Source organism: Syngnathus scovelli, chromosome 7, assembly GCF_024217435.2.
Source record: "Syngnathus scovelli strain Florida chromosome 7, RoL_Ssco_1.2, whole genome shotgun sequence".
NCBI lineage: Eukaryota > Metazoa > Chordata > Actinopteri > Syngnathiformes > Syngnathidae > Syngnathus > Syngnathus scovelli.
Window position 1 is genome coordinate 11,628,242 of NC_090853.1, and position 15,743 is coordinate 11,643,984.

At 37.4% G+C, this 15,743-nt stretch overlaps 1 protein-coding gene across 5 annotated transcripts in view; it reads left to right on the forward strand.

Moving 5' to 3' along the window:
- Positions 1-12,255, forward strand: part of pde3a (phosphodiesterase 3A, cGMP-inhibited) — a 34,125-nt gene extending 21,870 nt beyond the window's left edge. For 4 of the 5 annotated variants that reach the window (XM_049726300.1, XM_049726305.2, XM_049726301.2 and 1 more), the window contains 7 exons: positions 117-228; positions 562-669; positions 765-964; positions 1,048-1,251; positions 1,457-1,618; positions 5,492-5,762; positions 6,552-12,255. In XM_049726300.1, the coding sequence (XP_049582257.1) occupies positions 117-228; positions 562-669; positions 765-964; positions 1,048-1,251; positions 1,457-1,618; positions 5,492-5,762; positions 6,552-6,871 (1,377 nt within the window). In that variant the 3' untranslated portion in view covers positions 6,872-12,255. The remainder of the gene's footprint in view (positions 1-116; positions 229-561; positions 670-764; positions 965-1,047; positions 1,252-1,456; positions 1,619-5,491; positions 5,763-6,551) is intronic. The other variant, XM_049726302.1, reaches the window with a different exon arrangement.
- Positions 12,256-15,743: the final 3,488 nt, after the last annotated feature.

Below are 15,743 nucleotides of genomic sequence, written 5' to 3' on the forward strand. Positions count from 1 at the left end.
AACAATTGCTTACTTTAGTGAAGGTAATTTGTTTGTATGTGTGTGTGTGTGTGTGTGTGTGTGTGTGTGTGTGTGTGTGTGTGTGTGTGTTTTTGACTGTGTGCAATGTGTCCCAGGTGTCTTACAGGCTCTTTGAAGACACGGGCCTGTTTGAGACCTTCAAGATTCCTGTGGCAGAGTTCATGAACTACTTTCATGCTTTGGAGAATGGATATAGAGCTATCCCGTGTGAGTAGACATTATTTTATTTTATTATTGCCACGATTGTTTTAATTGCTTTCTTTGTGAAAAAAAAACAAAACAAAACACTTAAAGGGCAGTTGGGATCTTGCAAAAATAATGAGTAAAGTGGTTGAAGCAGGGATGACAATTTATGACGCTCATCACAGTCGTATTAGAACTATCAAGTGTTTATGTTACTTTTTTTTAGTAAAATTGAACTGTCAGCACTCAGTAGTAGAAAAAATGTGAATACTCAGAATGGGGCCAGTTGAGAGGCTGTGTAATTTGTAGCTCCAGCTTGTACATGATGTATTGACTGCCCTCTGCTGCTCATGATAGATCACAACAGGATCCATGCCACTGATGTGCTGCATGCAGTTTGGTACCTCACCACGCAACCTGTGCCCACCCTCCCCACGCTCCTGTCTGAGAACAGCATACACAATGGTGAAAAGCATTTTTTGGTAGTGACTAATTGCCATCCACTTTTCCAAGCGCTGTCTTAAGAGCTGCATTTTCCTTTTTTTTCTTTCTACCTGTAGACCCGGCAAATGGCATAACCCCTGGTACTACGGCCTTTCTGTCATCCAAGATGCAGTCCTTGCTGGAGGAAGGTTATGGCTCCTTGTCTGGCCTAATTCCGGGTCTGGAACTGATGGCCTTGTATGTAGCTGCCGCCATGCACGATTACGACCATCCCGGAAGAACCAATGCCTTCCTAGTAGCAACCAGTGCACCACAGGTAAATGATTAGTATTGTACTAAAGTATCATTATTGGCTTTGGATGAAGAAAAGTAAAAATGGTTCTATTTTCCCCACTGTAGGCTCTCCTATATAATGACCGTTCTGTCTTGGAAAACCACCACGCTGCTTCCGCATGGAATCTCTTCATGTCTCGACCGGAGTACAACTTCCTGGTTAACCTTGAACATGTTGAGTTCAAACGCTTCCGATTCCTTGTCATTGAAGCCATCTTGGCTACCGACTTAAAAAAGCACTTTGACTTCCTTGCAGAGTTTAATGCCAAGGTAAAACAAGACAATTCGCAAAATTCTATATCTTTGTGGGAACAGTTTGGGGAGGGTCCCTTTTTATTTTGATTGAATTTCACAATATTATTTTTTAATTGTCCGTGTAATGTTGTTTCTGTCCAGACAGTCCCTAATAAATTGCTAGACATTCTTCCTTCTTCCTATACCATACATGCTGTCTGTTTCCTGTACATTTACCCAGGTGGGTGACGAAGGGATGTCTGGTATTGACTGGACAAACGAAAATGACCGATTGCTGGTTTGCCAGATGTGCATCAAGCTCGCTGATGTCAATGGACCGCTGAAGTGTAAGGAGCTGCACTTGCAGTGGACTGAGGGGATCGTCAATGAGTTCTACGAACAAGTATGATTCTAAACCTCTGCAACCTCTGTCACATTATTTAGCTATAGATCAGAGACAGAATATTCTTCAGATTAAAAGTGGGGGTTGTCAATCAGGGTTATGGGGGACTGAGTTGAGTTAAAAGCTTCTGGATGCTCCGGAGTTTTCTGCCTAGAGAGAGGAGTTTTGAGAATATTTACTAAATGTATGGTAAATGCTGTTAGTTGGTCAGATCAATATTGTGTCCCTTCGAACTTGTATGCGGAAATTTATTCACTGGACACTTCATTAAGCACACAATATAATGTCATACATTCTATTTCTGTACACTATAATTTGAATAAACAAACTAAAAGGCTTTAACATATAGATATAACCTGTAGTTTTTATTGGCAGGCATTTTTTTTTACAAACATTTCTGAAATATTTTTAAATGAGCTTTTTTTTATGATAATGAAAATTGTGCATCTTAGTAAAGGCAGAATTTCTGGAACAGGTTTTGTATTAGATATCAGTAGATTAAACCGCAAGTCAGCTCAGTAGTGCACGGTGAGTGCACATGCATTCTTAAAATTGCTCCATGTGAGTGTGTGAAAGTGCTTAAGAGCTGCACTTGAACAGAAAGAGAAAATTCACCTGCCTTTACCCAATTCTATTTTTGATTCATAAGCATGGCAACAAATCCTATCAACCAGCAATTGTTATGATTGGTTTGACCGATGAAGATAGTCAAGTCCATAGGAAAGATTTAGTAGAATATTGAACACAGAAAAACGCTAATGATTTTTTGAAACACAGTGTATTCTTGCAAAAAAATAAAAAAATAAATGCAGCTTACGTTCACTGTAAACTGCCTATAACTGTTATGAATGAGTGGAGCAGGGCGACCAAATGCAGCTTGGACCAGGGTTTATTGAAGGGAAGGGAGGTGGGCGAACAAAGACACAAACGGGCAAAGACTCACGGACAGCAGACAGGAAACAGAAGTCCACTCGGACACGGAACAGATTCTGATCGTGAGCCTCCACACAAGACCAGGGGGAAATGGACGAGCAGGACAGGAACACTAGGCGCAGACACGGACGGAAAACAACAGTAGAAATCGATAGGAAGAAACACATGGGCAGGGTTTAAATACATCAGATAGCAATAGGGAGCAGGTGACAGACATGATGGCAATGAAGGGGTGTGGCTGAGGGAAGTTGCCGGCCGAACATCCTCTGGCACGAACGTGACAATAACAGGTTTGGTGCAGTAGTCAATCAATTGACCGATGAGGGAAAATTAAACCTGATTTATTGTGTAAATTCTGATTTGCCAGTATGTAATTTGTTGTGAGTTGATGCATTGTGTTGGTTTTGTTCTTTGAACAAGGTGATGTTCATGCACGGCTCATTTTGTGCACCAATAAAAAACATCTATGTCTTGAATTAAAAAAAAAAAAAATTCACTAACGAGGGGTTCGGTGAATGCGCATATGAAACTGGTGGGGTTCGGTACCCCCAACAAGTTTAAGAACTACTGCTCTGGTGAGACCAGGGTTTCCTTTCCCTGGTAGAAACAGCTCAACAGCTGGGGAAACAGCTCAATTTAAAATTGGCTCCATCTAGTGGAACGCTGGCGGAGTTATTGACGAGGACCGTCTTCCTCAAGGGGGCGTCTTACCCCACAGTAGTGGCTTATGGTTATGTTCTTTCTTTCTTTCTTTCTTTCTTTCTTTCTTTCTTTCTTTCTTTCTTTCTTTCTTTCTTTCTTTCTTTCTTTCTTACACAACCAATGGCAAATACATTTTTGAAATAATGCTCTGCAATTGTAATTGTAATTGCTCTGTAATTACTTTATTCATATTCATAACATTTTGCCAGCATGCAACTCTATCCATGAGGTATTATAATACAATTTTGTGTTTTAGTTTTTCAACGTTTGCCGTATATTACACAGATGCAGCTCTTACATGAACCATGTGTGCGTGCATTGCTGGCTTCCAGGTTTTCAGTTGCCATAGCGATCAGAGCTCTTTCCTTTATGTTTTCCACATTAATTGCATTTGTACTCAGACGTAAAAAATAAACCCTTAACACGAGTACCACAAATTGACTCAAAGTGAAACATGGAAACACAAACTAATGTCACATTAAGATGAGACTTGAAGAATATTGTAAATTGGAAATAAAACCAAGTTCATATGGGAAATCTGTTACATGCAATCATCATAGCTATGCGATGATGCACCCATTGTTCAGTTATGTCTTTGTTGACACAGTACAAAAACAGGAAAAACACGAACAATAAACATCGCAAGGACAATGGAGGAACCAGATGTCTTTTTTTTTTTTTTAGTTTTTCTTTAGCATAAATCCTGTCAACTAATAATTTATGTGATGAAACCTATCGCAATTAGTATGTAGGGTTATTTGGTGATGCGGACTCAAGACTCTTTCCATTTTAACTCGTTGATGAACTCGCCAATCAGTTCCATAGGTTCCTCTAATGCAGTGTTTCCCAACCTTTTTTCATTCACGGCACACCTTTTCATTGGAAAAAATCTCGAGGCACACCACCAACAAAAATCTGTTAAGTGTTACACCAGCTTCTATATTAAAATCAGTTATATTACAACAAAAGACCTATTCCTATATATGTATGGAGAGTTGAATAATTGAATAAAGATAAATACTAAATATTCTTTAAATTGTATTTCTTTTGTAAATGAAAGTGACAGTTTTTGAAAAAAGGCTTTAGACAGTGTAAGAAATAAACTATTGAAAGTGATTGTGATCAGAATCCAAAAGAATCAATATGGCTTTGTTTACTGTTTTAGGAACAATCCAGGTTCTCCCGTTGAACTACATGCTCTGATTTCCATCGGAACGAAAACGTCATTTTCTTCTTCGTTTCGCTTCAGGAAGTGATTCCTTCACTTCACTCTTGTTCACTGAAATAAAAATTGTTCTTTTGAACGAATCGTTCACTCACGAGCCAACACTAACAGCAACACACACATAAACTGAGTATGTGCCGATGCCACAACATGAAATCTCAAGATTCTCCGATTTGCCACGCATGCACGATTAGCCTTGCGTTAACTGGCACACTGGTTGGGAAACACTGCTCTAATGGATACTTGACCTACTTTAAAAGACTGCAGACAATCAGTGGTGCTGCACAAGACTACCTAATGTTCCCTGTTAGTGCAAATCAGCAGAGCAGTGAGAATCCAAACATGTTAAATTATTAAGATGTATTAGTATGCATTATTCCACAGCATTACATGAAACTAAACAATGTGTAAAGGCACAATTAGTTGGATTTACACACTGCAGGTTTAAAATGTAAAACATTCTAATGTTGGGGGGGGGGGGGGGGAGGGGGGCTCGTGAATGTATTAATCAATACAAAAGCAAACGCCCAACACCCGCTTTGAAATTATTTATACTTGGGTTTCATTAGGATCAAACGATGCATTAATAACTTTTTTTTGTGTTTTATAATTTTGGGTACAGTTATTAGGGAATTATTTGAAAAATATCAAACGTAATAAATGAAAAAAAAAAGATTTAATAAAATGTCTATTATTTATTTTCTCCATCAATGTATGTCCATGCTTTTAACTTCTAGATCATTAGAACACTGTAGAGCAGACTATGCTTTTTTTTTTTTTTTTTTTAAGAGAAAAGGGCTTCTTTAGAAAAGGTGTGTCAAAGTCATTTAGGGTGCACAATTGAAACCCAGGAACAATTAAGTGTTGTTTATGGTTACACATTTCTGTACCTTATCCTTTGCATGTAAAGATACAAACAAGCACTGAGCTGACGTGAATGCCTTTTGAAAAAGCTTACTGTTGGAATGCGGTTTTGACTGAACCTAGAGTAATACAAGTTTGCATCTTTCTAGGGGGATGAAGAAGCAAGCCTGGGCCTTCCCATTAGCCCGTTCATGGACCGCTCAGCACCACAGCTTGCTAAACTACAAGAATCATTCATCACTCATATAGTGGGACCCCTTTGTTCCTCGTACGATTCGGCCGCTCTGATGCCCGGTGAGTGGGTTGACCTGCCGGATGGGCAGTTGGAGCAAGAAGAGGCAAACGAGGGTCACGATATAGAGGAGGATGAACAGGGAGATTTGGGTGAGGAGCATACATCTCCTGGTTCGGACTTCTCCCGTATGTACACCTCTCGTTTTATTCACGTACCTCTCTCATGTGTTTGTTGTGCATTCCAGTTATTCTGTTGCAAGTTTTCAATTACTGCCTTGGCATTCAACTATTGACTGCTGGATTATATTATTGCAATCAATTTACTCGTCTATCTAATTGTGTAGGAAATGAAATTAACCAGGTCACAATTGCGCTAGTGTTTTCATTTGAAGCTCGGGAACATCCATTTTCTATTTTGATTATCATTATTAGGGTCACGGGTGAGCAGGAGACTGTATCTGGTCGTCAGCCAATCATATGGACAAATAAGGATTTACACTCCCATTTGCACCTATGGACCATTTAGAGTCTTCTCTCTAGTCGTCTCCTCCTCTGGTTGCTACAGTAGATAGTTGTACAGAGGAACGTGCAATTATTGAGAAGAACGACTATCCATATTAGCTTTTAGAATTAGAATGTGTTTCAATGTTTGTTTGAAAAATATCTTTACATAAAACCGTGTAAACTAGTTTCTGTAACAAAGAAAAGGGTGGACACTGGGGTACTGTGTTGAAAAAATTATCGATACATCATCAGTAAAATATCAATGACATCATTTTTTTGATCAACTGTAGCTCGACTGTTTATCATATTAAGCTTTACTCCTAAATTCAACCCTTACTGGACTACATCGAGGGTATTTGGTTCCACTATGTCAAATGTATTTTTCTAGTTACGGTCATAAACGTGTGTTGATCGATAGAAAGGAAAAGTCATTGGAATTGCATTTTCTGAACCTTGTGTCATGTCTTACAGAGAGGCATAAGACAAAGAAGGAAAGCAGGAGGAAAGTGTTCTGCCAGATTACACAGCACCTTCTGGAGAACCACGAAATGTGGAAGAGAGTCATTGCTGCAGAAGTTCAGGAGGACACTTTGAAAGAGGACTCAAATGGTCTTAGCACCTCCACTGACCCAATCACAGCCATTAATGAGGAAGAGGAGGAACAAGCAAGCAAAGAGGAGGAAGATTTGACTGAATTCTTTGATAAAAGCGAAGAGGTACCAACTGCAGAAGATGAAGACGGCCTCTCACTTTCAGAGACGTCAGGCGGGAAAGAGGAAGAATCCGAGTGACAATATGAACAATGGCCTCCTTCTAAACCAGGAATTTATTTAACGTTGTCTGTTTGCCCTCCTAACTCTTAATATGGTAGCCAGCACATCACTTTGACACAACACTGTAGCAGATATTTTGGGTAATTTGTGCCTAACAAAAAAAAAAACAGGGTTTCTGTCCAGAATTTTTTGGAGGAGCTGAGAAGTGACCTCGGTGGACAAGGAGAGGAAAAAGAAATACTTTATTTATTTGATCCATGTTATCCAGTCCTTATCTAGCCTGCCTTTTTTTCTATATATGCACAACAACACATTTTCACTAAATTCCTCCATCAATAAAATCGAGCAGTGGCGTGCCAAGCACAGTGGATCGTCTTGACGAGTGCATGAGAATTAATTTTAGTAAATTAGTAATTCTGCTGCTGTTCACAATTTCGTCACTGGGGTGGGTGAGTGGATGCCCCTCCCTTAGGTGGATGCCCAGTCCCAGATGACCCCCCACCATCACTACCACCACCCAACCTCCCCGTTGCACGCCACTGCATCTGAGTCTTGAGTAGACTTCCCCTTGTAGACAATGGGATAAAAGCCAGGGAAAAAGGTGTTTCCACTGAAGCTTGGCAAAGTGGAAAAATGTATTACAAAAAAACAAGGGGTTGAACATCACATGTGCGTACATAGACTGAATTTTTATATGCACATACTATTCTACAGGACAAACATGTTTTTTATACAGTGGACAAAATAGGATGTTCATCAAAGACCCCTCTAAAAGCTTTACCTCCCATCAAAGAAAAACAATACAAAACAATGTTTTACTTTGTTTTTAGATGCATGTTTCCTCCCACAGCACACTAACACATTAAAAGGTCACACATCTCAGGAAGGAAGAGAAACAAAACAAAGATGACCTTATTACTTTCCAACACTTCTTGTCTGCTTTAAATGATTTATTTTTATTATTATTGATTTAATTTATTACCATGTCCATACATGTGATTCACTTTAGAACAAAACCCATAACGGAAACAAGATAAATGATCATATACTTAATAGTAATTATAGTTCTTCCTTCTGGTTCCTAAACAAATTTTATGTCCCTAGGCTTTTCTGTTTATACCTTAGCGTGCTAATTAAAAAAAAAATATATGACTGGTGCAATATATTAAACAGGGACAAAATTGCTGGTACCCTTCCACCAACAAAAAACAGACAGTGGTCACTGAAATGAAAGCAACAATTGGATATTTTTAGCTCAGGGGTGAATGATGACGTTCCACCGTATAAAATGTTTTTTGTTCGTTTTTTCCCTGCTGTCTTATAATTTACTTTCTTACTATAAAGTAGCAAAAAGCTAGCGGCGCCCGAAGACTTCTGCCTGGTACTGTATGTCAGAGTGCTTTGTGGCAAATACAAATGTCGTAGGTACCATACATGATGTTTTATTGGAGCTGAAGGTTTATGCAACCATCATCTATACTGCTTATCTTGTTCACAATCCCGAGAGGGTGGAGACTATCCCAGGAGATGTAGAGAGAGGCAGGGTACACTACCCTGCAGTGATTACCTGTCAATCACAAGACCAGCACTTAGAGAGCATTCACATTTCACACAAGACTAAACATTCATGTTTTTGGAAGGCGGTCAATTTGGGAAATTGGCTGTTAGCTCAGGATGTAACGTTTTAAGATTTTGCTTGTGATGATTTTGGTAGACCCACTTGAAGCAGTTAAATAACACAGATACAGTTTGAGTACATTCTGATGCTTTGAAGCAGACTGGCTATCCATTATTTATCAATTTTTCCTTTGCTGAGATATTTCCCTCTCTACAAAGTGGTTATCAATTTATTAAAGACTTTCCATTCAGCAATATGGGCAGGTTCTACAGCACTCAGGGTCAACAAGCCATACTGTCAAATATGAGTCAACTTGATTGAATGATCCCTTTGTAGTTCATGAAAATGAAAAGTTGTATTTGTCAGCTTCAGTGTAATTGTTTCATCAATGTGAAACGCTGTTGGAAACAAGGGAGGAACTACTCAACGCCACAATTCAAACAGCTTAATTTCAACCTCTTAAAGGTCAATAAGTACAAGACTTCAGCTCTGCAGTAATCACAGTACTAAGCTTACAAAATGCTCTAAGTAACAAAAGGTGCTCTCAGTCTTCCCATGAACAGTGAATGCCTTGCCTTTGTACTCCTTTTATCACCAAGATATGTTTGGAACTATTTGATGACAAACCATAGCAGCTATCAGAAAAGCCAGAGAGCTGAGTATAATGGAACCATTAAATCAGCAGCAAAATGCTCTTACCCTAATCAAGCACGTTTTTTGCAGGATATTTTATCCAGGTGAAAAGTTTCTTAAACAATGCTTTTAAAATCACACACTTAGGAAAATAGTTAACCAATGAGATTTTAAGACTAAAAATAAAAATCCATTCAACAGGTATGTTTTTGGAAACTGAACTGCCCTTCCGTGACCCAATTACTTAAGTCAATTAGTGTTTCTCCACCAGTAATACTTTCTAATTCATGAGCTGGATCCATCGCACAGTTCTTAACATGCCAATTGTGCGAAGGAGAGCTAAGCTGTGTAACACATTGCCCCTGACTGCCTATTCCCGAGGCTTGACAATTATTTATTTTTTTGTTGTTGATGTTTTTTTAAACCAAATCTCTGTCCAAAGAAAGCGAAAGCTGACTGTCCATGCTTATGTTTCAAAGGAAACAGATGTGTTTTATTTACAAGACCCGGAAACAAACAACATAAAAAAGGAATGCAACTTGGCAAAAGACAAATGCCGCGTGATACGTACGTATATTCCAGGTGTCCAGATTCTGTGCCAACATAACTGGGTGTCATTGTATCACAAGCATATGCAGCAACAGCCATCGACAGTATACCAGACCTTCCAATAACATGAGTTATCATGTTTAGAATGAAAATGTAATTATTATTTTTTTTTCTGTATTTTTAAAACTCACTGACTAATCAGACTGCTGCGCAAGCGTGCTGCCTCCCGTGTAGATTGAATACAAAAATATGAGCTCCAAGCTCTGTGCACTGTATATATCCTTCTCACTGTGCAATATATTAATGCCTCACTTTGCAATCTAATGTGCATATTATCGTCACGGCACTGTTTCATCAAGTGTGCCACTTGTATTCCCCCCCCAAATCCCCCGTTTCTTGTGGGTTCAAGTTGGTCTGATCTGCCTCACAAACTGTGCACTACACAGAACACTTAAAAAAAAGCTGTGACATACTTTGCTGTTGTTGACGAATTGGTTCAAAATGTTCTTGCATGTTTCTCACTACGTTGCTGTGATACTTTGGAGGCAGAATGAGCCAGCTCATCCACGTTGCCTCATTCAAGCCGAAGAAGATTATAGTGTGAATGCTAACATCTACAGTCTTACAAGAACCTTCTATTTGCCACGTTTTTTTTTTTTTAATTCCCATTAGAGTATAAGGCAACTATCCTTATGTTTTTCCATGTGTTCAAATGACTTCTTGTTTAGAAAAGAGTAGAAATAACTTGGTACCCCTGGCAGGAGACAGTGGCTGGCTATTTTAAGTTAAGTTACATGAAAAGCTGAATTATGTAGGACAAGAGAATATCAGTGCAATGATAAAAGAAAACAAATAGTTCAACTATGATGTTAAATCTATAATGTAACAAATATAAAGTTGCAGTGTTAGAAGAAAAAGCTGGAATGTTATGAGCATGAAGTTGCAATATTATGATAAAAAGCTATTTAAGAAGAGGCGTAATGAGAGAATACTGCTGTAATGTGAGAAAAAGTTGCCATGTTATGAGAGTAGCAATACAAAATAAGCGTCACCCAAAAGAAATGTAGCTAATATTACGTGAATAAAATTGTAATGTTATCAGCATAACGTTGCAGTGATCTCGAAATGGATTCAGAATGTTACGAGAAAAAAAGTAATGTTAAGTGAATAATAAAGTTATCATGGTTGAAAACGTGTAGTAATGCAAGAATTAAATGATAATATTACCAGAAAAAGGCAGAACATTCCAAAAATGAAATCATAATATTTTCGGAGAAAAGGTATAGTGTCTCAAAAATTAAATTACATGAGAATAAATGTATTATGACTAAAATAAAAAATCTTAACAAGTAAATGTTTATTCTATTTTACTTTATTTTTTACTTAACAGCCCAAAGATAACAGCCTTGAGCTAACATCATCTAACAAAGACAAAACCAAATACTGTCTGAATTCTAAATGTTTTGTCCATGTTCATCCTAATTGATAAAGGACATGCACTTAAAGTTGTGCGACGTCTGAAAATATGATTTAGAATATTGTGCTGCACATAGCTGTGTGCTACGTCGTGCACACATGAATGGCTTTCTAATTTAGTTTCCTAAATGACAATTTGCTTGTAAATTCTTGTGGGAATGTGTTAAATGTGTGAAATTTGGCAATATTCTTCTTTGGTGCTTAACATGAAATACTAGCTCCTGGCTCCAATGAATAGGAAAACAAAAACTCAATTGCTTTTCGATTGTTACATGTGCCAGTCTTCTTTAATCTGCTGTTGAAATGTTCACACTACTAAACTACAAACTACTTCCACTTACGAAAGTTATTGATTTTCTTTGGAATTAATTAGAAGAAGAAGATTGCCGCATATCTGATCAGAAACCATAAAGAGCTGTAGAGCTGTATTTTTTTTGTGTGTGTGATTTGCATACAGGGAACCATAAAAAGGAGTGTATTTCATTTGGCTTCTGTTCTGTCAGTGTAATCCAGACGCAATGAAGTGCACAAAAGTTACTGTGATAAAACAGGGGTGTGTTCTATTCTCAGAGCAGAATCCGGTTGTTTGGTGTTTATAGATATTGTTGTTTTTAACTGTTTGTTGTGCCATACCATGTTCATATGACTTGTATGAATGCTACATTGTTTGTTGAAACCAAAACAAACATTTCAATGCGGCTGGTTATGTTTGTGTTTCTCTGATCTCCTATAGCAGGCACTTGCACTCACAATACACACACGTAGCAATACTTACAGGATGGGGAAGCTGTCTGATGTACCCGTATTTGTTTCAGTGGAATATATAATTTTATTCCTTGATCTTGTTTGACTTTGTATCAAAACAAAAACTATATATATACTGTACATATTGAAAAGGTATTCTATATCAAAAACATTTTAGAAAAATGTTTATTTTTACTGTTTTTTGTAATTTAGACACGATACTGTAGCTCCTCTATTGCCAGACTTACTGGAAGTGCCTCTTCAAAATGTATTACAAAGTAACTATACAATATTAAAGGATTATTAGACCATGTCACTAGAAAAGCAGTGTTGATGTTGTAATGTGACTATTGTTGAATTACATGATTTATAAATACTGCAAGTGCCTTGGTCCTGTTTCCATAATAATACACAGTTGACATGATATTTTTTTAAACATACAGCTCAGCCAACTTGAATGTGCTCCACCATAATACCTGATGCTGTATAACACAGGTGTCAAACTCAAGGCCCGGGGGCCAGATACGGCCCGCCACATCATTTCATGTGGCCCTCAAAGATAAATTGTGCATTAAATTCAAGTCAATGCTGAAATTACAAATTGTTTTTGCTTTTAGAAAATAGCGATATTGCTTGCAATTTTTATTACCATTCATATTTTTGAAATATTTAAACAGTTTTTATTAGTCTCTGTTTTGAAAACTAGGTATTCATCTAGTTACTCACTAGTTTGTTGTGGAGTCTACACTATATATATAATATGAGACATTCACACATATTTGGATTTCAATGGCCCTCTGAAGGAAACTATGACTATGATGCGGCCCGCGACAAAAATAAGTTTGACAACCCTGCTGTATAATAATGTCAATACAGGAGTAGAGTATCATGTGGTTATACGTATTCCATTGTAGATAATGTATCACCTATCAATAATTTTCAATATGGTGAAATCCCAAACTTACAAAGTCTCTGAAGTAATAATTTCACAAGACTTCAAACTACTTAATGAGCATTAAAGTATATATATACATTCAGTATATATGTATATACTTATATATATATGATGTTAATCAGTTTATAGCATCTCTCTCTCTGTGTCTGTGTGTGTGTGTGTGTGTGTGTGTGTGTGTGTGTGTGTGTGTGTGTGTGTGTGTGTGTGTGTGTGTGTGTGTGTATATATATATATATATATATATATATAAAAACTAATATATTATATTTTATATGTATATTGATGTATACAAACAGTGATGGTGGTAGAATGTGGTGTGCTCCCCCTTTTGTAGATGCTGTCCGCGAGGTGAGAAAGTACTCTGTTAAAAATCTCGGCACGGATGCCAAACTGCTACGCAACATGCATGACCACATGCACATGAAGCTTTTCCGTGCCTAGCGGAACCTCTACATCTCGGGCTTTGCTGTCTTCCTCTGGCTGTGAGTCTTTACTTACAGATCAAGCTCAAACAAAGCTGTCGATTTAAACCTTTTTTTTGTTTGTTTTTTTATCTGTAAAAAGGGTTATGAAGCGAGTGATCACCTTGATTAATCAACTGGCTTCAGTATCTGGGACAACTGCTGCACTGCAGGCACAGGCTGACACTGCAAACAAAACTGCCAAAATGTACATGGAAGACAACGAGCTGCTTAAGAAGGGACAGACAGACAGACAGACAGACAGACAGACAGACAGACAGACAGACAGACAGACAGACAGACAGACAGACAGATAGATAGACAGATAGATAGATAGATAGATAGATAGATAGATAGATAGATAGATAGATAGATAGATAGATAGATAGATAGATAGATAGATAGATAGATAGATAGATAGATAGATAGATAGATAGATAGATAGATAGTGCTATAAACTGCATCCTCATATATATAATCATTGGGTGAGGAGAAAATATGCTTTTCAGGTTTCCAATGGTTTAGTAAGGGGAAGTTAGCTGTTTTCCATTTTAAGACTCAAACTTTCCAACTAGGTGACTAAAAACAATACATTTGCATGCTCATCAATTCAGTTAACAATGGAGTCTCTTTTTGTGTAGTGCATGATAATGCCTGCTTAATGGAAGGTAGCGTTATGTTTGTCATATGATATTACAAATGAGCTAATCTTATGAAACATACTTTTTGTAGGCCAGAGCCATGGTCACGCAACAAAATTCCACAGAGGAATTGTGACCGTTTCAAGGTGTTGAAATCCCCTTAGTAATTTGACACGCCTTACAAGCATCGCCAGCGACACCATGATTACTGCTCTCTCCCTCTTTCTCTCTCTCTTCATGTTACCAAAAATAAATACAAGTAGGTGACTTGAAGGCAGAGGTTGGAGGTGACTCTATTGTTAAAATAGCGGAAATACAGCGTTCTTATTTGCTTTCTCAGAGGGAACAATGCAAATACATTAATTTTATTAGTTTCTTGGGCTTATGCAGCATTGTAAAGTACTCCTTTTCAAAATAAATTACTGGACTGCTGCAACATTTTATGTCTAATTCTCCATTCTTCAAGTTAGTTTTTTCAGGTGAAAACTGCCTCTTTGCCACTCATGAATAATATTCATGCAGGACTCAGAATTCACGTCCTCAATCCAGGTTGAATTGACTACACGTAACCATAGCAACAGAAAAGCATAAATGATTTTGACTATTACCTGTGCACACTGCGCCAGCTGTGAACAAAGGAGGTCAACCGCTGTGTTTTAACATTCATTATTTCTCAAGAGTATGAATAATAACTTCTGGCTGTATGAATAATAACCCTAACCCTCGTGGGGTTTTAATAATGTAAAATGAGGTAAACATTACAACAACGAGGCGCTATCCTGATACAAACCAGTGAGCGCATGACAAATGAATTAAATCTACAATAGGATTCCTTTGAATATCAGATATGTGGATCTATCTGATACTTATAAAACGGAAAAAAACAAAAGCTCACATAGCCATGCAAGTACAAGTGTTTTTAGTTTTCAACAATACATGCTGTTTAAAAAAAATAACAATGACAAAGAGAAGAAATCCTTCTCCCATCCCTCAAAAGGCAATTACAAAACATCCTTAGCGCCCCATGGAGAACTTATAAAAACCCAAGATCAACCTTTATATATTAAACCATCAATCAATATTAGGTACCTTCAGTCTGGATGAGCAACTCCGATTGGCTCGTTAATTAATTGTCACCCAAAATATATATATATTTTTACAAATGGAAACAATTCAAAGATTGGGGAAACAATCCTTGACAAAAATCCAGAATATGAAAATATATTGGAAAAAAGATGAAAAGTCTGTGAATATGCGAAACCGTAGGTGATGAACTATGGAGGGGTCGAAATTGTAATTTCACTGATGACCACTAGATGGTAGCCATGTCTTAGTCTCACTGATAATGAGTCTCATACTACTCTATACTACAACCTGAGTTGGCCAAATATTTTTTTCGTGGGTTTGAAATAATATGCAGGACATAGTATCCCAATAAGTTTGAGTGAGTTGATATTTATGGAAAAAAAAAATCTTGCACTTGATGTTTTCTTGTTCATCAGTTCTTTGTCCTCCTTGAATGGTAATTGTCATGCAAGAGAGCCCTTTGTCACGTATGTGGTTATTTTATTGTTCAGGTTAGGTTATCATCAACTATTCCACTAGTGGGTATACTAGACTAGGTATTACCAACCTTTTTGAAACAACAATGCTAATAATAATAATAATAATAATAATAATAATAATAATAACAATAATAATAATAATAATAATAATAATAATAATAATAATAATAATAATAATAATAATATATTTTATTTTAGGGCGGCTCGGTGGCGCACTGGGTAGCACGTCCGCCTCACAGTTAGGAGGG